The following is a 25300-nucleotide window of genomic DNA, read 5'->3' as shown; positions in this document are numbered from 1 at the left end:
TAAGTTTTTTCAACCTACTACCTACATTGAACGCAACATAATAAATTGCATGTTAATAGAGGATAGGTGTAAGTAGATTTGTATCATGCTTAGCCTATGCCCTATTCTAATCACAGCCCCACAATAACCTTTGCATAATCTACGTAGACAAAGTTTTCGGTTGTTGTTGTTGTCCTAAAAGGTACCCCTGTGGTACAGAGGGCCTTCACGAGAGTGCGCCACGCAGTCCTGTCCTCAGCAACCGCAGTTTTAGGTACATACTTACTAATTAATGAAGCTCATCTAAAACTCCTAATATCCTAATTTCCCCCCAGTCCTGACAGCATCAGCGGAGAAGGACCTAGCGCTGTCGTGCCACGAGCTGGCGGCGCGCACGGAGGCGGGGCGGCTGTGCGGGCGGCGCCGGGCCCACGAGGGGCGCGGGTACGGCAGCTTCCGCGGCGTCCCGTATGGCGCGCCGCCGGTGGGGGAGCGCCGGTTTAAGGTGGGATAGTAGATCAGCTAACATCGGTATCTGTTTCCGCTTTTTTCCTCTAGTAGAGTTTATCCTCTAAGAGGACATCAAGCCAGAATGCCAATGCCAAGCTATCGTCACGATAAAACACCGAAGTTGCTAGGAATTCTGCGCATAGTATCATCACGTCATCGTCAGTGGGGGAGCAACGGTTTAGGGTAGGCTATTAGATCAGCTAGCATCGGTATCCTTTCAGATGGGCCATTAAGGGTGTAGTATTGTAGGTAGGGCATCTAGCCAGAATGCGAATGGGTGGCCAAGGTATCACTTCGGAAGGACCTGAGGATGCCGGGAATTCTGCAGTCCCATATAGAACAGAGGAGACGGGAGTTTTAATAAGCCAAATATAGCACGTCAAACGTTTGATTCATCTAACTAGAAGTCCTGCCAGCATAATCAGAAGGATCTAGCGCTGTCGTGCCACGAGCTGGCGGCGCGCACGGAGGCGGGGCGGCTGTGCGGGCGGCGCCGGGCCCACGAGTCTTGCGCCGGTGGGGGCAAGACGGTTTAAGGTTATTAGATCAGCTATGAGCTAACATCGGTATCTGTTTCCGCTTTTCGCCAAATGCTAGGGAATTCTGAGCATAGTACCATCACGTCCTAGCAGTTAGCAGAACAGAGGAGCGACAGTACAAGGTAACATTTATCTGGCCGTTGTTGTATTGGCGTGGAGGACATCATCGTTGTAGTGGAATTGGTATCCGCATATAACATGAATGCGAGCCGTTGTGTGAAATCTTTTAAAGAAGCTAGAAGCTCTCGCCAAATGCCATAGTTCACCTAGGTTCTATTCTGCGAGACCCCGGAGATCATATATGTCTCCAAACAATAAGCCGTAGACAAACAAGCCGGCTACAGCCAAAGCCCATGACATTAACTCCTCTACCCCCATTATAAGCCAATTTCATTCTGAAGACTGCCCGTCAAGGTTTAAGTGTCTCCCTTTTTCTCAGGAATTGGAGCCCCCACAGCCGTGGGAGGGCTACCTGGACGCGCGGCACGAGGGCCCCGTCTGCCCTCAACACGACACCTTCTACGGCTCCATCATGAGGCCACTGGGCATGGACGAAGACTGCATCACCGTCAACGTCCACACGCCCATAGAAGCCCTCCCGATACTGTCCGGTAGTGAGCAAGATTTTGAGTACCAGACTAGGAGGAGAAGGGAGGCTGGGAAGCTGGTCCCGGTATTTGTGTTCATCCATGGAGGAGGATTCTCGTTTGGTTCTGGAGACTCTGATGTGCATGGTCCGGAGTATTTGATAACTAAAGGGATTATGGTTGTCACGTTTAATTATAGGTGAGTTGGTATTTAAAATTCAAGCATGCTTTAGTTTCGAAAGAGAGTTTTGCTATCCTGTCTAATATTAACACCTATTTATGTGAAACTATCACTTAAAACACCCAACTATTCCCCCCAGACTGGGTCCCCTAGGCTTCCTGGCGCTGAACACGAGCCAGGCTCCAGGCAACGCCGGTCTCCGAGACATGGTGACTCTGCTGCGCTGGGTGCGGCGCAACGCGGCTCACTTCGGTGGAGACAACACGAATGTGACCCTGGGAGGGCACGGCGCGGGGGCGTCGGCTGCCCACCTGCTGTCGATGGCTAAGCAGACTGACGGGCTGTTTCATAGGTGAGAAGGGTCGTTTAGGGTTGTTGGGTAAACGTCTGTTGACATGAAAGGAATGGAATTAGTTAAGATTAACGCCTTCGGCCTTCCAGTCATAGCATCATATTTACAAAGCAGATATAAAGAACAATCAAAAGGACGACAAATGCATAATACACAACCTACTTACTTGCAATCTACTAACCTACCTACTTTCTAGTATATGCGTGCTCATAGACTTCTTTTTAATACGTCTCAAAACCTCTTAAACATTCCAGAGTGATCCTAATGAGCGGTGTAGCGTACCCCGCCTTCTTCACGACCTCGAGGGTCTACTCCGACGTGCTGGCCTACTCCTACCTCTCCCTGCTCGGCATCCGGACCGAGGACCCCGAGGTCATCCAGCGAGACATCACCGCGGCCTCAGTCAGCCGGTCACTAGCCGTCACTAAAATACTCCAGGAAATGACGTTACTCGGGTCTTTCTACCCCATTGTTGAGAAGAAGATCGAAGGAGTCACCAGACTGGTTGATAAAGACCCTGATGTGCTACTCGGGAAAGGCAGAGGCAAAGACCTTCCTATGCTGATTGGGTTTACAGCGGCAGAATGCGAGACTTTCAAGCCCAACTTCATCGAAAGCGACATCGTCTACAAAGTCCCCGATACTCTAATCCTGACCGTGCCTATTTGTGCATTATTCATGAGCAGTCCATCTGAGATCTTTAAGAAGAACGATACTTTGGTAAAGAAATACATGCTGGACAAGCCACGGCTGCTAGGTCTCATCCAGTTGTGTTCAGAATCGCTTTACAGCTACCCAGCGCTTTACACGGCTTTGAGACGCGCTGAGATGAATGCAGCTGACACGTATGTGTACAAGTTTGAGTACGAGGGTTCCACCAGACCGCTGGAGCGTCCCGGGTTTCCGCTGAATGGGGTTGGACATGGGGAGGACTTGCTATACGTGTTTAAACCCAACTCCAAGGCCACCGTGCCGTGGGCGCCTCAAGATAAGAGGATGAGGGAGTGGATGCTCAATTTCTTCGCGCATTTCATTAAGGATGGGTAAGTTTTAGTACATTTAGTTTAGACGTCTAGTACATTTAAGTTTAGCTACCTATGTAGTGCAAAGAATTACCCTGAAATAATTTATTGTAGGAAGGTACTAGACATATTATGTAACTCGGTTCCCTTTTAATAAGACATAAGCTCTATTATGCTCAGCAGCAAGTACATAAGTCATACAGGCTCAATATCGCACGCAAACGCTTCTATCTGAACAGACCTAGCTCTTAACTCCCCACCTAATCTTGGCTCTTCAATTGTCCCTTAAAAACCCACAACCCATTTCCTTGCAGCCGGCCGACACCGAACCCGGGCCACTGGCCGCCGCTGACACAGGACTCGGTCAGGTACCAGCACGTGACGGAGCCGAGGTACCGCATGCAGTCGCTGACGGAGCGGGAGGAAGCCATGATTACGTTCTACGATGAGCTGTATATGTAATGTACTAAAGATAAGGTGTTTATGCTAGTTTTGGCATGAAATAGAAATATGGGCGAAAAATAAAGCACCCATAAAATTATCTGAAGGGGGTGTTTATCATGGACTAGAGGGGAGTACCTATGTTCACTCACACTACATGAAGAAGCCATAATTACTTTCTACGATGAGCTTTATATTTAGATAATACATATTTTGATACGAAAATTGCAAAGCGAAAAATACAGCATCCATAAAATTCTGTAGGTATTTGGTATCATCTGAAGCTGTTATACCATGTACTAGAGGGTACAGCCGTTGTAGAAGCCACTCACACCTGAGGAAGTCATGATTACTTTCTACGATGAGCTGTATATGTAATAGAGTTGAGGGTCTATAGTATGACGCTCACAGATAAAGAAACAATTTGAAAATGGCGGACGGATGTGTGCTTTCTCGCCCTATTCGTATGTCTCAATAGTCTACTTCCACTTGTCTAACATCAGCAAGTGAATTATTTTTATTGTAAGATTATTAATTAGTATAGATAATTCTATTAGTAAGAAATTTATGTAAATAGTATTTATACACCTTATTTATTTCATCAACGCAACAAAGAAAAGTGCTATTGTACTTATTAAATTATTAATATCACATGAGTCTTCAAATAAAATATTAACAAATGAACGTCCACTTTGATTACAAAATCGATTTGATTAAATTTACACTTACAGATTTCCTAAATAGATAGGACGGGCGACAACAACTCAAAATCTCAAATGCTAAAATGAGAGCTAATTTAAAAATCAACTTACAAACAAATATAATAAAATATCATAACGTTGAAAAACGACACGGCACCATCTTACAAACCCAAGCAACGTTGGTCCAACGTTCACATCAACCAAAGAGTATTTACTTCTTATTCTTATGCAGATTTGGCGCGGAAAGTTTGACTTTTCCAGGGAAGTTTCTTGCTATATCTTCTTCTTTGACTGCCTTCAGTAGGTCTTTCTCTCGCGCTGAACAGCTGGGGTCCTTGAGAAACACTTGGATGGCTGTTTTAGCCGCTTTACCTCGCTTGCTTGTACCGGGCGTCAGCTTCACTTTGAATCTGGGGACGAATATGGAATAAATTAGTATACTACAGATGTTCAGTAAAATAATGTTGAGAAGAATTAACATATTTTGAGCACACTATCTGGCAAACTTTTCATTGAAGCCTCTTCTAGTTATTCTATAGGATGTTGCAAATGCCTGTTCCTGTTATTCTAAACGGTGTTGTAATAGTGGTAAGTATCGTAAAGATGCGTACAGACCGGCCCAACAAACGCCCAACGGGCAGATTGCAGCAACGAAGGTCAACGAAACCCGTTCGTTGGCGTTCGTTGGGCCGGTCTGTACGCAGCTTAAGCCGAAAGCTGGTGACTCAGCTCTCCATTCTGAAACACTTTTGTTCTACGGCCTTTGGAAACTCATGAAAAGTAATCAACATTTCGGAGGCATGCCTGCCACCTTCTACATAAAGTAAGTCGCGTCACGATACGATGCCTCAGAGCTCATTCTGGATCTACAGGAGGTCCCAAAAACAAACCCACTTATAATTCGTCAGCGTGGAGTAGGGCGCGACGACGGGCACCGCGAACAGCAGCTCGTCGTCCGCGAGCGGGCAGCCCGTCAGCTGGGACAGGAGCTCCGTGTCCGCGTCTGTGGCCTGGGAGTCCGCCTGTAAGGTAGGGGGGTTAGTGTGATGAGGGGGTAGTTTTTATTTTATAAGAAGATGAAGACTTTCGATATATACTCGGTGACATATTACTCATACCTATACATAAGGTATAGAGGTGTGATGGAACGGAGGACACATATTTGTGGACGTTATTATGTGTCGTAATCGTAAGATAGTACTAATTGTAATTGTAATCTATAATAATAAATAGGTTTGTTTACATGAACAAAAAACCTCAAAATCCAGGCAAAGTTGTAGCATTCTACGGTACCCGAATAAATATACAGATACTTTGAAAAGGTGAATACATTCATAAAATTTCAATCAAATGTTTTTTTATGAACGCTTTTGCTTCCATACTTATCTCTGTACAATATTCCAAAGTGAGAAATCCCACTACTACACTATCCCAAAATTCTTCTTATCGAGTTACCTCTAGTTCCACCTCCGGCTCCTCAGCATCAGACTCTGCCTCGAGCAGCACGGGCGCCGGCTGCGGGATCTTGGCCGCCTTGGCGCGCGACTTGCCGCCCCCGGGGGCGCCCTTCTTGAGCGCCTTCTTGGGCTCTTTGGCTGAGTTGGCTGACTGTGGACGGAATTGGAGGGGTTTAGGGGTGATGAGGTGATGTTTGAAATTGGCTTCCACAATCACAATAGTAGGTATATAGGGGGTTGTAAAAATGGTATAGTAATATGAACCCGTTTGAGATTATCACATGATCCGTTGAGGGTGTTGGAAAAAAAGTATAGTAATCTGAAACGGGATGACACATGGTCATAATGATCATTACCTTTGGATCAACGACTTTTAGAAATTAATGTATTTTTTATACTAAAGGCACATGATTACCAAAATTAGAAAAAAATCTTTTACGAATTTTCAATAGTCTTAGGAGAAATATTGTTCAGAATTACCCCCGAATCACCCCGTTTCGGTTTAGTAGGTACATATAACCTTTTATAAAACTCCCTATAGTATTACATGTACATTACCTGTAACATCTCCAACCTCATAGCCCTCTCATCTTCATCCTGGTTCCTGTATTTCTCCTTTATCTTCTTCAGCTTTCCCTTCTGTCCTCTCTTGGACGTTTCTTTCTGTTTCTGTTCTAGTTCCTTCTGTTTTCGTTCTTGTTCCTTCTGTCTACCGCCTTTCTCATTCTGTTTCTTGCCTCCCTTCTTTGATGGAAGCGCTGGGAAGGTCAGTGGTTTTTCGTCTTCTGTGGAAAAAAAAGTTTACATTCACAGTTAGTTTACCGCTAATATTTATCTTAATATTGTCTTCGATATCATTATGGTAACTTTTGGATTTGTCATTACCAAGATAGAAACATTTTGAAAAGATAATATAATTATTAAACATTTGAACATAATTTATTTTCCCAATCACATATTTTTAAGAATCTATCTATGAAGTAGCGTAGTGAGTGATACTTTAGTAGGTAAATTGGTCTCCTTACCTAAATGAACGGTGCTTTCACTTCTGTCAGATACTTCAGATATTGTTCTAGCCTTTGATTGCATTATAACTTTTCCTGTGCCGTGGTCAACCTGCAAACAAAATTAAAGGTATTTTCAATCTCTTACAGCATAAATCTATTAATATATTTTTAATATTCAGATCTAATCTATAAGTATATTTTTATGAATTTATTAGAATTAGGACTAATTTTGTTAATACCTTAATATGCGTATCAGGGAAGCCATCCTCAGAAGAGCTATCACTGTCCGACTCAGACTTATCTTCTTTCTCGTTCTCTCCCTCCTGTTTCTGTGACTCTATCTCTGTTTCTCTCTCTTGTTCACTCTTTTCATCTTTTATTTCAATCCTTGTTGTTTCTTCTGCTATTGATGTCAGTTTGTCTTCAAGAGGCTGCGGTTTTGTGTCGTCTTTTTCTGAGGGCTCATCTGTAAATGTAATTAATTAGTCAGTGGTAGGTAATAGTGTTAATGGAACATAGATAGAAAGAAATCCCTAAGCGAAGTCATGTGTAATTCATCAAGGTAGAACAGGTAGGTAGTAAGGTATACTAAAACGCTCGGTCCATAGATCCTCGATACTTAGATAGAGTTCTCATTATTTGTACAATGTTACACCAAGAAATAAATATCAATTTTACTTTAAAACTTAATTTGGGCACAAAAGGCGGTCTTAGTGCTAGATAATGCAGCATTGACGATGCCCTCTTATCATTCATTCATGTGTGTGTACACAGCCACACATACAGTACATTTAGTCAACTCTCGTGTTCTTCATACAGTACAGGCTATGCTCACCATCATCAGACACGAGGATCTCTTCATCCACATCCTGCATGGACGTGACGTCACTGATGGCGTCACTGGCGGCGTCGGGGGCGCGCCGCTCCCCGCGGTGCCGGTCGATGCAGCTGTCTTCTAGCTGTGGGGGGTGTAGGGGGGTTGTAGAGGGTGAGAAGAGAAGGAGGGGGGTGACTTTTGAAACAGCCTGAAGGGTTATGACGTGACATAGTTCTTCGTCGCGCTCGCTCTTGAGGCTGCGTGATGTGGTGATGTGAGCGATTCAAAACTTTTCTCAAGTCTTATGGGCCCGTGCTATCCCTTCTGTATTGTTTAGCTTTGTTCATGGTGAAATGGGCTGGGTATTAGGTTCTTCTTCTTAGTGTGTAGATTGCAAATACTAGAGCTGGACTAGCTTTTGTCACCGTTTATTTATATAGAGTGCAGTTAAGGCAGGATAAGGATTAGGCAGTTAGATTTGTTATCAATCGCTGACTGCAAAGCTTGCCATATTTCCGCCATAAACTTTATCCGACTATCTACCAGGAGCCCATAAGCCACAAACAACCTTAAGATAAACAACTGAAAATGAAATGAAAATGAAAAACGTTTATTTGCCATAAGTAGGTTTACATTTTGATTCCTGGCTCCCAAACTAGGATACCCTGTGCTATGGGTAGCCAGGCATCTTTCGTGTACTTAGGGTAAACTGTTAAAATGAATATACGTTTCGTACAAGAAATAAGTAGGTACATAACATTACCTAAGTAGGTAAGTATTTCATTTTAACTCACCCTAAACATAAACCCGAAGCCTAGCTGCAGATGTTGAGGCAGTAAAAAGTTCTTCTTCCCTCGGATCATGAAGGATCCTGTCGCGAGGTACTCTCCAGTCGGCGCTGACTTGGACACTTGGTGAGCGTGCACCCACCACGCTGAGGTTAGGACCTTGGCTTCCCACGCTACACTGTGGGGTGAGAGCAGGATGGAGTGAAATGTAAGAATAATAATGTGAAGGGAATTATTGGGCTGCGGTTTCATTGAGGATTAGTAGATACTAGATATAAAAGAATTAAAAAAAAATCTACGCATAGAAACAAAAGTACCAGGAATACAGAAGCATCAAGGAGCTCCATTTGAAAACACTCGAACCAGCCAAAATCCATGAATTCATTCATCGCCTCCGTATAAAAGGCGCCCTGAAATACCCAAGAGCTAACCTGTATGCAACAGCCGCGTGGCCCGCTTCAAGCAGGGCTCTAGGTGGAGGGGAAAGCCCGGCTCGCTTCACCAGGACAGAAGAGGCTCCACTGACATCAGCGTGGACGTAGATGTCTCCAGCTCGCATGTAGCGCTTCACTAGCAGCTCGTTCTGCTGCTGGTCGCGACCCGCTATTATCTGGGGGAAGGTTAGATCTATTGTAAACAGAATTAGTGAATGTAAGGCATGATGTGTAGGCATAAATTCAGGATGTTAATCGATCGAAAGAGCAAAATAAATATAATTATAATCGATCATCAGCCGTACACATCTACCGCCGCATAAACCTCTATCTATAAGACTCTCACTCTCATCACTCTGGCTGAGGCCTTGTCATTCAAAATCAACCCGAAAACAGAGACCAAAAATATCAGGACCTCATAAACACACAAGAGGCTCACTCAAAAACTCACCAAGTAATTATCCGAAGAGATAAACCAGTAGAACTTCTCGAACCAGTAAGTCTTGCGTGCTTTACTGATGTTGCTGATGGTCTGGGCCTCCTTGAGGGTCTGTTTGGTCTTCCGTTCTGCCGACTTGAGCGCTTTGTTCTGGGACTCCAGGGTTTTCTGCTGCTTTTTCGCCGCTGAACGCTTTTGGTCGTAGTATCTGGGGAACAATAGCGTTTTTTATAAGAACTGTATAAATAAGATTTAATTGAGAGCGCCAAATAAGCGTTTGCCCCGTAATGTGTTTAAATTGATTCACGTTCACAACACCACGTAAAGGGTCCTGATAGATAGACAGACAGACGGACAAGAAAATGAACCTATAAGGGTTCCGTAGATTTATTTTTTAGGTACAAACGCATAGTTTAAAACCTAATTTAATCGCATTTTATATTATTAAACTATTCTATGAACTAAGAATGCCTCACCTCCTAGCATTAGCGAACGCAGTCAACGACAGATCAATATCAACAGTCATGGGCGGCAAGCTCTCTCCCTCCCCCTCGCCGTCGTCGTACGGGTCAGACAGAGACAGACTGATGTGGTTGATGTCCAGCTTCAACTTGGTGATGCACGATGCTATGGGGTCCTGGTTCTCTTGGGCCGTTTTAACTAGCAGTTGGATGTCGTCCCAGGACATCTGTGTAATGGGGAAATCGTTATTAAATTAGAAGTAATGGAATTTAGCGCCATCTAGTGCCTGAACATTTTATTATAAGTAAAGGAATTTAGCGCCATCTAGTGCCTGAAAATTTAAGTATCTGTTCTTTTATAATAAAATGGCACACGTGACTAGGTAAACAAATGATAAGCCAAACAGGGACACCAACATTGACAATCAAATAACATAGGGCCCATGCCTTATTTTACAAAGTATAGTTCTCGCAATCCTACTTCTATCTTTTTTGATTACTGCCATCTAGCGAACAAAAACCCAAACTACTAAACAGCGCCATCTAGCGGCAACCACCTACCTGGTCAGCTAGCGCGGTCTGCACGGCCCTCCTGGCGTGTTCCACCAACGCTTCGTTCCTGGCTATGAGCTCAGCGCGTTGTTTGTCTTTCAGTTGGGTGCTTTCTAGCTCGGAGACTCTTTTGACGTGGTCCTGTCGCACGTTGGTTAGCTTCTTCATGGCTTCGCGTTCTAGTTGGATTGTCTGTGGGGATGAAAGGATAACGGTAAGAGAAATAAAGTGTAGAAGTTATGTTTAGCTCTGTAAAATACCTTATGCGTCCAAAAAAGGATCGAAAAGCTGTTAAACCTGGATATGTCTATATACACGTCTAAAATGTATCATGATTATTAACCGATACTGGTACAGAAATACCACAATTACCAGAAGCCAGAATGCTAGAAGACACTTTTTAGGTCCCCTATAGGACCGTGGTTAGGCTATTTTCATAACATGATTTTCTAGTATAAAAAATAAACCGCAAACCTTAATATCAATTTTCTGTCCCTCCAAAGCCGAGAAGAATTCATCCACAGCTCTATCGAAGCTGTCGAACTCAACTATCGGCAGGTCCTTGTGTTGGCTGAACAACTTTGGATGGAACTCCTGGTTGGTGAGCAGGTAGCTGGGTGCCTCGCCGTCGGGGCTTGGTCGCTCCTCCTTCTTCTGGGTTATGTAGCCCTGGTAACATTGAATAGGTCATGAGTTAAAGTGTGATTTTGAGTTAATGTCCGTGACCCCGGTTTATTGCCTCTGGACAGCTTCAGGTTAGTTACTAAACCTTGTTCTATGGTCAGAGGACGCCCGTTCTATACCCGAAAAGTGAATTAAATTAATGAAAGTAGGCGGTCCTGCGCCTATCTTTCTCTTGTCGTGACAGTCCTACGTGCATACAGATGGGTCAAAATTCGGCCAGTAGCACATGATTAATTCTAAATACTTTATAGAAGCGAAGCAGGAAAAACCCTAGATCAACATTTTTATTTCTTTAGACTATTATTAGAAAGGCACAGGTTTTTTACCTTATGGACCTCACTCCTGGCTCTATCAATCAGCAGCTGCGCTTGCCTCAGCGCCTCCTCTAGACGAGGCAGAGTATCCTCCAGCTGAAGCCCTGGCTTGTTGTCTCTGGCCAGTTTGAGGTTCCCGGCCAGGCCTTGCTCTAGGAGCACGTGGTCTATGATCGCTGGGCCGTATTCTGGGGGGTAGGTGGAAATAGTTATTATGAAGATTTTAAAATAGCATTTTTTTTACCCGACTGCCGAAGGAGGAGGGTAATGTTTTTCGATGTATGTTTGTATGTATGTTGGTCTGTTTCTTTGTTCCCTCCTGTAGCCTAAACGGCTTGATAGATTTTGATGTATGAGGTATCGTTAGAAGGGTATTGATTGCGCGATGGTTATAGGCTATGTGACGTTACATTAAAATGTATGTAGCGCCCTCTACAGGACACAAAGTGATGGTCGAAAAAATAATATTTTTCCAACTATGCTGTGTGGGGTATCAAATGAAAGGATTTGATTAGCACATTACAAAAATATGCATATTGTAGGTATTTGAATCACAACACCAAAATTATTGAAATAAAAAATTTAATAACAATAACATAAACTAAAACCCGAGTACTGACATAAAATTTCAAAATATAAAAACAACTAAAAAGTTACAAATAAAAAAATATAATTATAAACAAACAAAAAACCCGACTGCACGCTAAAAAGAAGAAAACAAGCCCCAATGTTAATGGAAAGTATCGCACGCGGGGACCAACATCACCGCCACACAAGGTATTTAAGTAAAACCTATCTAAGTAACATTCAGCTAAATGGTGAACCCTCTGCTGGTCCCCGCCTGCGATACTTTCCATTAACATTGGGGCTTGTTTTCATCTTTTTAGCGTGCAGTCGGGTTTTTTGTTTGTTTATATTTATATATATTTTTTGGTTTCATCTTGTAACCTGATGTCGGTAAATTAGTTATAAGCTTTAATAGCTGTAGATAAATACTACATTCATGCCATTCATGGACGTATGTAAGGATTCAAGGAGAAAGTTTCATCAAAATCTGTCTATTAGATTTTAATAAATTAAAATACTTTTCTGACCTTATATGATGTGAAGAGGATATTTAATTTATATTCTTCTTCTTCTATCGTTTAAAAGTTTATATTTATTTTTATTTATATTTGATTAAATTTTATAAATATTGTGCTAACAATAAAATTCTTTTTGAAAAGCTTATTCCAGCTGTAGTTTTTGTCACTGACATGGTTAGTAGAAGAATAAAATATAACTGTATTCTTACCAACATTAGGGTTGAGTATCTTCTTCAGGTTGTCTCCAGGCTTGCTGCCGGCCAGAATCTGCCGCAGCGCGTCCCCGAGCGGCGGCTCGCAGCTCGTCTTGGCGCGGTCTAGCGGGTACTTTTCTTTTACTGCAAACCTACAACAATATTTATTGTATTTAATTAAATATGTTGCAAAAATATTCTGTTAGTTTATTGAATGTTAAAGTTACTGCAAACCTAGAGCAATACTGATGTGTTTATGGTCATCCTCTATGTAGTCTATGGTCATCTCTTGTCAGACTACTAATAAAATGGCGGCTAACAAGCAAATACGTATTTCTATTATTTATTATTGTCTTAGCTAACCCGCAAATACTTCAATGGCGACGAGGATGGGATAAAATTTACGCACCACGGGTGAAAGGTGAATAAGTTTATTTGGCGGGGGGCGAAATAATTAATACAGTATGTGGGCAAGTCTCAAATGGCAAGCGGAGCAGTGAGCGAGAGATGCGAGTCGATAGGCTCGCGGTTCGCTGCAACTTCGAGGACGGCCGGGGCAGGCGCGGCGGGACCGAGCGACAGGCACGAGACCGGCGCGCGATCAGCTACCGGCGAAGATACCCGAAGAGCAATCGGCCAACATTCTTTCCCTAGACTTCGGATGTGGAACAGCAGGCGGCGAGTGCGACAGGCGCGCCAGGCCGCTGAATCACTAAGAAGGAAAGTTCTGCAGTCATCAACAGCAGGCGGTATGCAGCAGAGGCCGAGGCCCTCGCTGTGCGTGGAGGGAGCAGGCGGTGTGCCGCGAGGCGGTGCGCGACTCAGCTGCGGCTAACCCGCAAATACTTCAAATACTCTGTTAGTTTATTGGATACTAATGTTTTTTTCTTACAATAGGATTAGCCTTGGTGTAGGTTTCGCAGATATATAAGTAAGCATATCGTTAGGAAATAATATAGATAATTTTGTGACATTTACAGACCAATATTATAATTATAACAAAAATTGCAGTGGGAATAGTAATTAATAACCAAGCTTTCATATGATATTCTGATAACAGTCTCACCTAACTTTATCCCCTTCCACATGCGGCCTTAGCACATTCAATATGGTAAGCTCGTGATCAGTGAGCACAATGTTGCCCCTATCATACAGCTCCAGTATGACGTGGTAGGCCGCCTCGCCGCTGCCAAACTGCAGGTCCACTACGCGGTCCACGCCTAGCTGGACTAGCTTCTCTAGACGCTTGTTCTTGAGATGTTTGCGGAGCTGTGTAATGTGTGATAGACAAATTAGTAAAATTATACATAATATCATAATTTATGTATATAAGATAGATAGAATATTCTTTATTTGTGTACTCACAAGAAAAAAAGTTACAAAGCTTATACAAAGAAACACATATTTACAAAAATGGTAATCTTATCATCAAAAGAAAATTTTAGGGTCAAGTGTGTACTAGTGTGTAGAAGATGATAATATTGAGCCTCATAAAAGTAAACTATAAGGGCAGAGTCAGCATGGTAGGGATACCGTGTGAGGGGGGTCAGCAGTATGCATGGCAGACTGTACTTATGATGACTTTCTACTACCAACTACTAGACTTTTTTTTGTAAATGATGTATTGTGATCATCCGACTGCTGGTCTATGGTATCTGCCTGGATGATCTTAATAGAATCTTCCTTGAATCTTCTAGCTTCAGTCCTCCTAGTTTTTTTACATTTAATCAACATTTTATACACTCTTCACCTTCATAGTAAACCCAGAGGGAGCAACATTCTTGGGCCACTCAAACTGTGTGGTATGGAAGCGGCTGCCGGACTCCAGCAGCAGCACGGCCTTCTCCTCCGAGCGCTGCAGCCGGATCAGGTACGACTTGTTGTCTATGTCGTACACTTGGTTCACTCTCATGCCAACCAACCTGAAAATTTGTTGGGATTTTCATTAAGATTTAGGTGTACTTAATAACGCAACTGCGTAAAGCTGATTGGTTTGGTTCAAGCTATTTGGTAGTTGCTTTTACGAGGAAATGAAATTGAAAGTAATAAAAGGCTAGACAATATAGTTTTACAGCAATTTGGAAAGCGCTCACGAAGTAAATAGAGGTCGTAATTTGGGTTGGAATTTCATCATAATTTACCTCTGCAACTCCGTCACCATGCATACTATATCGTAGGTATTGAATCGGTTCTTCATTTTATCAGCATTGATGTCCCTCTGCTTCTAAATTTGTTTAGTAAATTGATGAAAATCTAAACACAACACACCACCAACTAGTGCGTTGTCAAAAGTCTGCTGTCAGATTATCGACACACAGAATACTAGTGACAGATCCATCAAGAAGCTAAACGGACATTCATTGAGCAAGTGTGCGGGGCAGTGGATTGTAGTCCAGCGGAGGCGGGGCGGTTACTCAGTGTTTAGACGGGAGTCCACATTCACCTAGTAGTTCATAAATAAATGATAAGTACATTTTCTCACGCGGCCCTTTCATAGTTACAACACATTTCGTCATAAGTTGACAATTGGACATAGGGTATGTTCTTGGCCTCAGGCCTCCACACAACAGCCACGCGAAGATGGCCTAGGGCTCAGCTTCAGTTATATTGACCAGCCTGAGGCCAGAAAGTCAGACCAGCACAGGGGCAGAGGGGCTTCTAAATTTGTTTAGTAAATTGATGAAAATCTAAACACAACACACCACCAACTAGTGCGTTGTCAAAAGTCTGCTGTCAGATTATCGACACACAGAATACTAGTGACAGATCCATCAAGAAGCTAAACGGACATTCATTGAGCAAGTGTGCGGGGCAGTGGATTGTAGTCCAGCGGAGGCGGGGCGGTTACTCAGTGTTTAGACGGGAGTCCACATTCACCTAGTAGTTCATAAATAAATGATAAGTACATTTTCTCACGCGGCCCTTTCATAGTTACAACACATTTCGTCATAAGTTGACAATTGGACATAGGGTATGTTCTTGGCCTCAGGCCTCCACACAACAGCCACGCGAAGATGGCCTAGGGCTCAGCTTCAGTTATATTGACCAGCCTGAGGCCAGAAAGTCAGACCAGCACAGGAAAAGTGTTGTCTGTGTCGTTTATGACATTGACAGTCAGCTGTTTTATTTATCCTTGTCCTTTTTCCACTTTGTTCGTTCGTATTTTGTGTTTATTCTTTCATTCCTTCTAGGAAATATAGATGAGAGGCAGTGCTAAAACTTGTAATGTTTCATATATTGTTGATAAAATGTAAATAAACTAAATTTCATCTCAACTTTTCTTGAAAAAAACATTACTTCTTCCCAAACATAACCTCAAAGTCGACCAAAACAAACACTTAATTTCACCGAAATGGCGACAAAATTCGATGCGGCAGCTTACAACTTCCGCAAGAAATGTCCTTACATCAGCAAGAACCTTCTCCGCTGGTTCCCGGGGCACATGAACAAGGGTCTGAAGCAGATAGACCGCACGCTGAAGTCTGTAGACTGTGTGATTGAGGTACACGACGCGCGGATCCCCTTCACGGGAAGGAATCCTGTCTTCAGCAGCAGCGTGACCAGCGCCAAGCCGCACATCCTCGTCCTCAACAAGAAGGACCTCACCATCCCCTCCCTCATCCCAAAAATCAAGGACCAGCTACGCGAAGAACACAACTTACAAAACGTCATATACACCAACTGCAAAGACCAGCACTGCAGAGGCATTAAGTCTATAAAACCCATAATGATAGACTTGATAAAGAGCTCCAACAGGTTCAACAGAAGCGAGGAGGATGACTTCAATGTGATGATCATTGGGGTGCCGAACGTGGGTAAATCGTCTCTGATCAACATGCTGCGGTCAACCAACATGCGCGGGGCGCACTCGCTACAGACGGGTGCTGTGGCTGGCGTCACGCGCAGCATGCACATGAAGATGAAGATCAATCATGACCCCAAGATCTTTATGTTTGATACTCCAGGTAAATATGGCTTTACGTACATACATTTTCTTGCTCTGCCTTACTTGCATTTCCTTGTAGGTACCTAACTACTGCATTCCCAAAACCAAATATGATAGGAAGGAATAGCCTAAAATGCTGGTTATCACATGATATAGTCTACTCTTCCTTGCATAAAACTAATCTTATCTTTGTTTTGCTTATGACTACAACCTAGCATCCATATATTTCAAATTGAACCCAAAATGGACATCTTAGGCCAAAAAACCAATACCTACCTCATATTATTACTACACATCTTACTTACCCCACATCCTAACCAACAAACCTCTCACCTCCCCAGGCATCCTCGAACCGACAGTCTCGGACATGGAGATGGGGCTGAAGCTGGCGCTGTGTGCCTCGCTGCAGGACCACCTCGTGGGCGAGGAGGCCATCGCCGACTACCTGCTGTACTGGCTCAACAAGCACGGGAAGTTCAAATATGTCGTCTACATGGGGTTGGAGGAGCCCACTGATGATATTAATGAGGTAGGTTGAGTATCTTTAGAGTTAAAGTTATTGAAAAATAGTTTTAGTGACCACAGCATTAGATTTAATATTTATGCTATCCTGAAGTTAAAAAAAGAAAAACGTATGGTGAAGTTAAATAAATGTTTTGGAAATGAAATTCTACATACACTTAAATACAAAAGAACTCTGTTTAAAATATAATTGCCATAGAAAATAGAAATGCATTCAATATAATAAAATTCATACTATGATGGTGTAATATGTACTGGCTAAATACGACACATGAGTACTAAATTGTTAGTTACTTTCAAGGTGATCAAGTAAATTGCAGATATTTATTTTATTTATAGAAAAGAGTTCTAATGCAGCTTGGCAGGCTTCACGCTAGGTTTTACGTATTTTTATACTACTTGTATTCTACATCGCAAACTACTTACCTACTAACCATTGAGTATGAATGGTCTGGAGACGAAATAGGCAGACGTTCCCCTCTGGCGGGGTGGTAGGCCAGAAAGGCCCACCGATTTATAAAAACTAGTTGCAGTCTCAATTTTCACTAGACTCAATCTAGTTGGCAAAGCGTTCGTTTCATAGAAAATGATTTGTTTACATACTAAAATGACAGCTTCAATTCATAGAATATCCGGATTCCGGATTTGATCATAGATTTGGTCATGGTTTATTGTTATTAGCAGTTGCCTAGCAACCAATGTCAAAAAAATGCAATAGTGATGTACCAGTAAGTAGATATTATGTATTGATCGAAAAAAAAGGTGATAGTTAAAGGATCTCACAATTTATTGCAACGTAGTCGAGCGGGCTTCAGTGATCGTAACTGATCACTGAGTTTAAGCAACAACTGGCACGGTCAGCCATTGGATGGGTGACTGATTTCAAGTGGTTCTATTCTGGACGCTTCCGTGCTTCGGACGGCACATTAAGCCGTGGGTCCCGGTTGCTGCTTCGGCAGCAGTCGTTAAGCCTAGCCAGAGGCCTTCGGGCGGCTTGAAAACATCTGCCAGTCGGGTTGCCCACTTACCCGACAACTCTCTCAGCACAAGCTTGCTTGTGTTGGGGTCCACCAACCCCCACTTGGCCAGCGTGGTGGACTAGGCATGAATCCTTCCTTCATTGGAAGGAGACCCGTGCCCCAGCAGTGGGGACATAATATAATTAATACATAAATTATTATAATTATTAATAAATGCTTCGTTTAATTCATAATTTAAATAATTTATAATTAGTATTTCCAACCCATGATCTCGAATTCATCGATAACACTTATCGATAATTGTTACATCCATTGGAAATAAAAATGACGACACTGTGTTCATTATTAAATGTCACTTCACATAACCCTTATTGCTGGGAATTAAAACTCATAATGACATGTCAAATGGGACATAATCATGGTAAACGGCAAAATTTCCCCCCGCAAAAATTGGCAGACTTTTTTGTATCAAGAAAGATCGCTATGACGCTTCCCGAGGGTACACCCGAGTCCGCGTTGTTCTATGCTACTAACTATAGCTCATGTTACATATTGCATGGGTATGTTATAACCTGATTACACCTACCGGCTGACCTGAAATTAAGGGGATATGTACAAATGTTCCACTCGGAGAAGCGACGTCCAGGAACTTCACCCCCTCTCAGAATAGATTACACCTACCGAGTAGAATGGCGAGACAGTATCCTCGGCCGAGCACTCCTTCAATTTCTAGCCGTTCATTGGCCGAGGATACTGTCTCGTCACTCTACTCTGTTGGTATAATCAGGGTAGCTATTAGGACACAGTTATCATGAAAACCACTGCTCAACCCGCAGTGGTTTTCAGATACGCAAAGGTGCATATTTATTACAATTATACCTACGACGCTTCGTCCAAAGGTCACAGCGACCACTCAGATCTGTGCCAAGTGCTCTATTAAGTACGCAACACCCACGTAATTTATTGAATTTATGTAAATATACTGCGTACTAGGGTTTTTATACAGTTGGGTTGGTCAAGGGTCAGCGTGTATTACTATAAGTACCTACCAGAGCGATGTAAAATGGAAAATTAAGCATGTCGTACTGTCTATATTAAATTGGCAAGTTCGTTATTATTTCGGAACGAAATCGATGTCATTCATTTATGATAAGACTCGAATTTTAAAACTGCCTAAATAGGCTCTCTTTCCTTCACTTAAAGGTAGCCTGGAAGACATAGCGATGAGGGCGCCTATTGTGCTTTTTTGTGCGCCTAGGTACTCTTACTTTGTAATCTTATTTAAAATGAAATTCTTCCAGGTACTAATAGCGGGCGCGCGCAAGTTCAACCGCATCCGTCGCGTCCGGGACTACGACGGGACGGTCCGGGACGTGCCGGACTTCCTGGAGTCGGCCCGGACCATGATCCGCGCCTTCCGGACCGGCGAGCTCGGCCGGGCGCTCCTGGATATAGACCTGCTCCGGTTCAAGGATAGGGCCAAAGAGAGCGTCCAAGGATAATGTTGGAGTTGGAAAATTAGGATAGTTGACTTGTAAATATAGCTTAGTTTGTAACGTTGTTAAGTTTTAGGTTTATGAGATTAATAGATGGATGAGAATTTTACTGAGGTTGGTTTCTTTTAATAATAGGCTAGCTGTTCCCGCATGCTTCTCTTTGTCTTAAGTTTCCCCGTAGGAAAGCCGGGATAATTTTAAGAGGGGTTATCAGCTTTCTGCACACCCTCATCATCATTTCATCAAAATATGTTCAGTAGATTTTTTACGTGAACCTTTATTAGGGTAGGATAATTTGTATGAGTAGTAGATGCTTCAGCATATGGTGCCAGACCCCGGGCCTGAGATGCTGACACAGAGTACTGGATGCTGAGGAGATAAAAAGACTGATCAGCCCCAGAATAATAACGGCCTCTCACTTCATGTTAACAAAAGTTATGGTCACGTCTGTCTATGTTTGACTGTTTTATAGTGCTATTTTCTCTATGGACTGTTTGTTCAAATGATGGCATAAATACACATAAATACGAGACAGTGATGATAAGTTTTTAGAATTTTAAAATTTCAAAACATGATGAAATAAAGCGCCGGAACTCCAAATGGCATAACTGCACACAAATTACAGGAAGTTATCAAAACGATGCAATAACTGAAGGAAAAAACAATGACATGAAGCTTGTATAACATGGAGCCAGAAGGATATCTAAACATGTTACAGGAATACAGGTGGCTTCTGGAGATAGCTGCCGATTGTTACCCTGTCTTGATGATGGCTAAAATACACGCCACAATTTAAAATATTATATCAGGAGCCAATACCGCTTTTTTTGACTAGCAGATTAGGTGTTATTTGATAAGTCATAGGTATTTACCGTACATACCTACCTATTTACCAACTCAAAGTAGATACTAAAAAAGCGACCATGTGTCGAAGTGTTGGAATGTTTATAATATATTGGGACCTGTTTCAAAATCGCCCATGAATTTACGGAGTATTTAATACTACCTAGCATCTTAAATTACATTAATTGCACACGTGTTTCAAATCTGCAATCTACCAATAAATTAGTTAATTAAAACACAATAAGTAACAGTTCATAATATAACGATGCAGTTTTATTGAAAATTTATGTTGTTCTCTTATAAATTCAGGAATTTAATAATGAAAAACGTAGTTATACTTAAACAGCATCAACATAAAATAATATATTATATTACACTTTATGTAAAGTAGGTATAAGTATTCTCTTATGACTAAATGCTATATAAAATGCTGTGCGTAATAGTAATAACAGGCAGTTTATTTTTGCAACCGGGTACTTTTAAATGTCAAGGAAATGCGACATTTCAAGATAAAATAACTGAGATAACCACTTGTAATACAATAAAAATATTGCTTTAGCCTTCTAGATTACCTCACAGTTAAAAATCTTAAAAATAATTTTAAAAAAAAACGTGTATTATATTGTACAGTGGTCTGCAAATAAATCTGACTCCCTATCAGTGAAACTCTAACAGGGGTTAGGTTTATGTGCAGGCCACTGTACCTAGATCAATAATCAATAAATCAAAACCACTAGGACATCAGACAAATCCCAGTATGTAACGAAATACTTAACTAAATTTTGACCTGTACTTGACCAGAATACAATTTGATTTGAATTAATTTATACCTATCTCGGTCAGAAATTTACATATCTGCATATATAATGTACTTAGGTATCCCGGCACTGACCTACTTTGGTAAAACTAGGTAAGTGTTTGTATACCTAAAATACATTGAATGAATAATTAGTTGGGCAATTCGCAAGTGACAAATTCCTACATAAAATGGAACTTAAGCATTCAGTCAAGAATTCATATTTTAAAGTACGGTTGCTTCCAATTACACAGAGGTCACAGCTTTCATTAAATACTACACAGCACATACGTACTTAAACTAATTTAACATATGAGCGATTCCACCATCACACACTTAACACATTTATATTAAAGTCATTTGATTTTGTTGGAGATAAAATATAAAAAGGTATAGCCTAATTGTAACTTTTAGCTACATCTACCCCACAGCATAGTTAATCTCAACCCTTATAATATTTTTTTATCGTTATATTCCTCATTGGTTGTTCTGGCGATGGTTTTTGATATCAAATTATACAACAAATATAGGTAGTTTACATTCCTACCCAATGACACCTCAAGCGGAATCAATTTGCTACCTTAACTACCTATAACAGTTGATCATGCCATAGGTACTAAACCCTTAATCGGCCATAGCTATGGCTGCACACGACTATGTTTTCGCCCTTAACTCAGTTCAAAACAAGGGTTCCATATAAGGCAGATTGAGGGTTAAATTATGCCAGTGTGATGGTGAAACAGCACTTAGGGCTTCCACACATAAACATGTCTTGTTTCCTCTCGCTGGTGTTCAATGGGAGAGAGCGAGAGAGTTGTACGACGCCGTATCGACTTTATGTGTGGGAGCTTTTACTTACTGTGCAAAGGTTCTACTTCCCCACATTGCACAGCGCGACAGTGTTCTTGTAGTACTTGGGCTCGCTGAGACAATCGATCATGAAGGAGGCCAGGTCGAGCTTGGAGATGGACCGTCCGGGACCCTTGTCCGGGTTGACGACCACTGTGATCTCGGCGCTCGGCTCGTCTGGAAATAAAGGTTGGGTGGTTGGTTTGCATTGCTAAGGCCTAGTTTCACCATACTCTGTTAGATCGTAAGAAGAGATTACTTGTTGGCTTTTGACACATCTGTCAAGAATTTAGGATGGAAATGACGTATATTATATTGTAACAGGGGTGTTATTGATCTAACAGACTATGGTGAAACTAGGCATAAGTTACCGTGAGGCAGAATTCCTTAGGAGTAGATTAAGAAAAATTATGTTCCTTGGTCGGCATTTAAGCGCGATATAGTCATTTCATTGATAACATCGATGTTTCTAAGGTCTGATAACGTAATCCTGGACTCAGATATAGACAAGATATCACCTAAAACTTTCGCCAAAAGCGTTTTCTCAGAAAGGAAATATATATCTTACATAGGTATTTGTATATTTATATAGGACTAGCTGTTCCCGCGAGCTTCGCTTCGCCTTAAAAAGTTTTCCCGTGGGTATTCCGGGATAAAAAGTAGCCTATGTTCTTTCCCAGGGTCTATACCATATGTATACCAAATTTCATTCAAATCCGTTCAGTAGTTTTGGCGTGAAAGAGTAACAGACAGACAGACAGACACAGTTACTTTCGCATTTATAATATTAGTTAGGATACTAGCTGTTCCCGCGCCCTTCGCTTCGCATTAAAAAGTTTTCCCGTGGGAAATCCGGTATAAAAAGTAGCCTATGTTCTTTCCCAGGGTCTAGCTAGACAATATGTATACCAAATTTCATTCAAATCCGTTCAGTAGTTTTGGCGTGAAAGAGTAACAGACAGACAGACAGACACAGTTACTTTCGCATTTATAATATTAGTTAGGATGCGATTACTGCAGCTGACAACTAAATGTAGGTAGGTAAGTACTTTGTAAACAAAAAGTATTTTTTAGGGTTCCGTAGCCAAAATGGCAAAAACGGAACCCTTATAGTTTCGTCATGTCCGTCTGTCCGTCTGTCCGTCTGTCACAGCGGATTTACTCGGAAACTATAAGTACTACAGTGATGAAATTTGATGGGAATATGTGTTGTATGAACCGCTACAAAAATATGACACTAAATAGTAAAAAAAAGAATTGGGGTTGGGGCCCCCCATACATGTAACTGAGGGATGAAATTTTTTTTTTCGATGTACATACCCGTGTGGGGTATCAATGGAAAGGTCTTTTAAAATGATATAAAGTTTTCTAAAAAACATTTTTCTTAAAGTGAACGGTTTTTGAGATATCAGCTCTCAAAGTCGTAAAAAGTATGTCCCCCCCCCTCTATTTTTATAACTACGGGGTATAAAATTCTAAAAAAAATAGAGGTGATGCATGCTAATTAACTCTTTCAACGATTTTTGGTTTGATCAAAGTATCTCTTATAGTTTTTGAGATAGGTTGATTTAACTGTAATTTTGCTGCTACGGAACCCTTTGTGCGCGAGCCCGACTCGCACTTGGCCGGTTTTTTTAGGTTACTCTAATTATAATTAATTATTGGCAAGAGTATTTTACATAAATTATATCAATTATTTTGTTTATAAAAAAGATAATGAATTACCAAATTTATTTACATACAATAAGGGCCGATGGTACCTACAATGTATGTATTATAAATAGTTTACCTAAATTAATTACTCATGGACCATTGAACCACCACTCCTGGAGGACTTGATAATTACTAATAAATAGTAGTGGACTTAGACTGAATCAATTAAATATAATTTTAGGAATGTAGTACTTAGAGAATTTATTAATTATAGACTTACCAGCGATGTGAGGAGGCAGCACAGCAATCCAGTTCAGGCCGCACTCCTTCAGAGCATCGTGCATCCTCTTGTGGTCATCATTGACATTCTTGAACCTCTCCGGCAGCTTGCTCGGCTCAAACAGGAGGAACGTAGACATGCATGCAGAGACAGTCTTCACATTCTTGGCCCTCATAGCCTCAATGATGTTCTTTGTACCCTCGGACATGTCTGACGTAGGCTCCAGAGAGTTCCTTGTTCCGAGGAGAATGACAACTCCGTTTACCCCCTCAACCGCCTCCATGACGGAGTCAGGTTCCAGGACATTGCCCTGGAAGATCTCTACTTTGTCTTTCAAGTGCTCTGGCACCTTTGCTGGGTCTCGCACGAATGCTCGCACTTCTAAACCTGATAAAAAATAGAGTGAAATATTATTTTACTATAGGCCTACATCCAATTTTAGATAATATAGCCTTTACTCTATTACAAATTTCCGTATATTTAAAACAGTCTTAATTCTCATATGATTCATACAAGAATCTATTGAACAAAAAATAAAAAACAGGAAATGGAAAAGTACTGATGGAAAAGTTTAAACTAAAAAACAACAACACATTAGCAGGTAGGTAGGTATGATGAGTTACCTTTTTTGACGGCCGCGTCGAGCGCGCACACCCCCGTCATGCCCGTGGAACCGAAAATCACGACCTTCTTCATTGCTGCACAAACAAACACTGGCTCAATTAACAGCTCAACACTTTAAAAAATAATTAACAGTAAGTAAATAAAAGTAGATTCTGTGCAATATCGTCTTCAAGGAAAACCGCGGTCAATGATGCAGCACTAAACCAAATTACAGGTTTAACCGGTAGAACAACTTCACAAGAACTGCTACAGTTTTAATGGATCGCTTGGTTTATAAATGCACTTGTTATTCAATCGAAGTAGAAAAGACCTCACCTGTGTCGAGACAGTTGCAAAAGCTTGAACTTTAACACACGTTGAGTGGTATAGGAAGAAGTGTGTGTGATAATGTGAATGCACTCACCGGATATCAATAATCTTGCAAACGTGATCAGTTTTATCAATTTACGTATGATAAATGAGCGGCCGGCACTTTCGATTTCGCTGATAACATGTAATAACTGTACGACCAAATAATGATACAATCATCAGTCTGTTTAATATTGCTATTGGTTTCTTAGTTTCAACCTTATTATCCGTGTTTTAAAGTTCATAATAATTATCAGCTGCTAGAATCTACTGTCACATAAAATACTGTATAACTTGGTAGCATAATAGTATCGACCACTAAAAGAAAAAATACCATTTTGGTAGATTTTGTTTGTGATTGATCTAAAAGGGGTGGTGGTAGACTGCAATATCGGTGCATTAATGAGATAAGTGTCAGT

The 25300-nt window shown here is 41.6% G+C and overlaps 4 protein-coding genes across 5 annotated transcripts; 2 read left to right on the top strand and 2 right to left on the bottom strand.

The window, feature by feature from the left end:
• Positions 1-295: 295 nt before the first annotated feature.
• On the top strand, positions 296-3632 carry LOC105391559 (juvenile hormone esterase; the record flags this gene model as incomplete). The annotated part of the gene is made up of 5 exons (XM_048630375.1): positions 296-484; positions 1468-1814; positions 1936-2148; positions 2403-3191; positions 3485-3632. Coding segments are annotated over 5 exons (1686 nt in total), but the record flags the coding sequence as incomplete, so codon positions are not given.
• Positions 3633-4185: 553 nt separating this feature from the next.
• LOC105393342 (ribosome quality control complex subunit NEMF homolog) lies at positions 4186-14848 on the bottom strand. The gene is made up of 18 exons (XM_048630302.1): positions 14686-14848; positions 14295-14466; positions 13611-13813; positions 12560-12696; positions 11278-11453; positions 10742-10936; positions 10277-10459; positions 9731-9942; positions 9267-9462; positions 8813-8991; positions 8388-8559; positions 7612-7735; positions 7016-7242; positions 6795-6885; positions 6328-6554; positions 5768-5920; positions 5207-5334; positions 4186-4722 (listed from the first exon to the last, which is right to left on the bottom strand). The coding sequence occupies exons 1-18, from the start codon at positions 14739-14741 to the stop codon at positions 4524-4526; spliced, it is 3030 nt and encodes a 1009-aa protein (XP_048486259.1). The 5' UTR covers positions 14742-14848; the 3' UTR covers positions 4186-4523.
• Positions 14849-15668: 820 nt separating this feature from the next.
• LOC105393341 (mitochondrial GTPase 1) lies at positions 15669-19602 on the top strand. Its single transcript, XM_011565084.3, has 3 exons — positions 15669-16509; positions 16832-17019; positions 19294-19602. Exons 1-3 carry the CDS (start codon positions 15897-15899, stop codon positions 19492-19494), a joined length of 1002 nt encoding a protein of 333 aa, XP_011563386.3. The 5' UTR covers positions 15669-15896; the 3' UTR covers positions 19495-19602.
• A 1095-nt stretch (positions 19603-20697) lies between these two features.
• LOC105393340 (flavin reductase (NADPH)) lies at positions 20698-25073 on the bottom strand. Of its 2 annotated transcripts, none has more exons than XM_011565081.3 (4): positions 24937-25073; positions 24533-24607; positions 23910-24296; positions 20698-22153 (listed from the first exon to the last, which is right to left on the bottom strand). In XM_011565081.3, exons 2-4 carry the CDS (start codon positions 24603-24605, stop codon positions 21999-22001), a joined length of 615 nt encoding a protein of 204 aa, XP_011563383.3. In that variant the 5' UTR covers positions 24606-24607; positions 24937-25073; the 3' UTR covers positions 20698-21998. The 2 variants fall into 2 exon arrangements, with proteins under 2 accessions (XP_011563383.3, XP_011563385.3); XM_011565083.3 differs by having other exon boundaries at positions 24849-24974.
• Positions 25074-25300: the final 227 nt, after the last annotated feature.

Source organism: Plutella xylostella, chromosome 25 (assembly GCF_932276165.1).
Source record: "Plutella xylostella chromosome 25, ilPluXylo3.1, whole genome shotgun sequence".
Classification (NCBI taxonomy): domain Eukaryota; kingdom Metazoa; phylum Arthropoda; class Insecta; order Lepidoptera; family Plutellidae; genus Plutella; species Plutella xylostella.
The sequence above is the reverse complement of the archived record's forward strand: the minus strand, read 5'-3'. Positions and strand labels throughout refer to the sequence as shown.

Excerpts from the sequence above, each read along its gene's own strand:
- LOC105393342 (XM_048630302.1), bottom strand. The coding sequence starts at position 14,741 with ATGAAGAACCGATTCAATACCTACGATATAGTATGCATGGTGACGGAG. Across the intron at positions 12,697-13,610 it reads GTGGAAGGGGATAAAGTTAG|GTTTGCAGTAAAAGAAAAGT; the intron begins GTGAGACTGTTA and ends ATATTGTTGTAG. Across the intron at positions 8,992-9,266 it reads TCTCTTCGGATAATTACTTG|ATAATAGCGGGTCGCGACCA; the intron begins GTGAGTTTTTGA and ends ACCTTCCCCCAG.
- LOC105393341 (XM_011565084.3), top strand. The coding sequence starts at position 15,897 with ATGGCGACAAAATTCGATGCGGCAGCTTACAACTTCCGCAAGAAATGT. Across the intron at positions 16,510-16,831 it reads CTTTATGTTTGATACTCCAG|GCATCCTCGAACCGACAGTC; the intron begins GTAAATATGGCT and ends TCACCTCCCCAG. Across the intron at positions 17,020-19,293 it reads CCACTGATGATATTAATGAG|GTACTAATAGCGGGCGCGCG; the intron begins GTAGGTTGAGTA and ends AAATTCTTCCAG.
- LOC105393340 (XM_011565081.3), bottom strand. The coding sequence starts at position 24,605 with ATGAAGAAGGTCGTGATTTTCGGTTCCACGGGCATGACGGGGGTGTGC. Across the intron at positions 24,297-24,532 it reads CGACGCGGCCGTCAAAAAAG|GTTTAGAAGTGCGAGCATTC; the intron begins GTAACTCATCAT and ends ATTTTTTATCAG. Across the intron at positions 22,154-23,909 it reads GCTGCCTCCTCACATCGCTG|ACGAGCCGAGCGCCGAGATC; the intron begins GTAAGTCTATAA and ends CTTTATTTCCAG.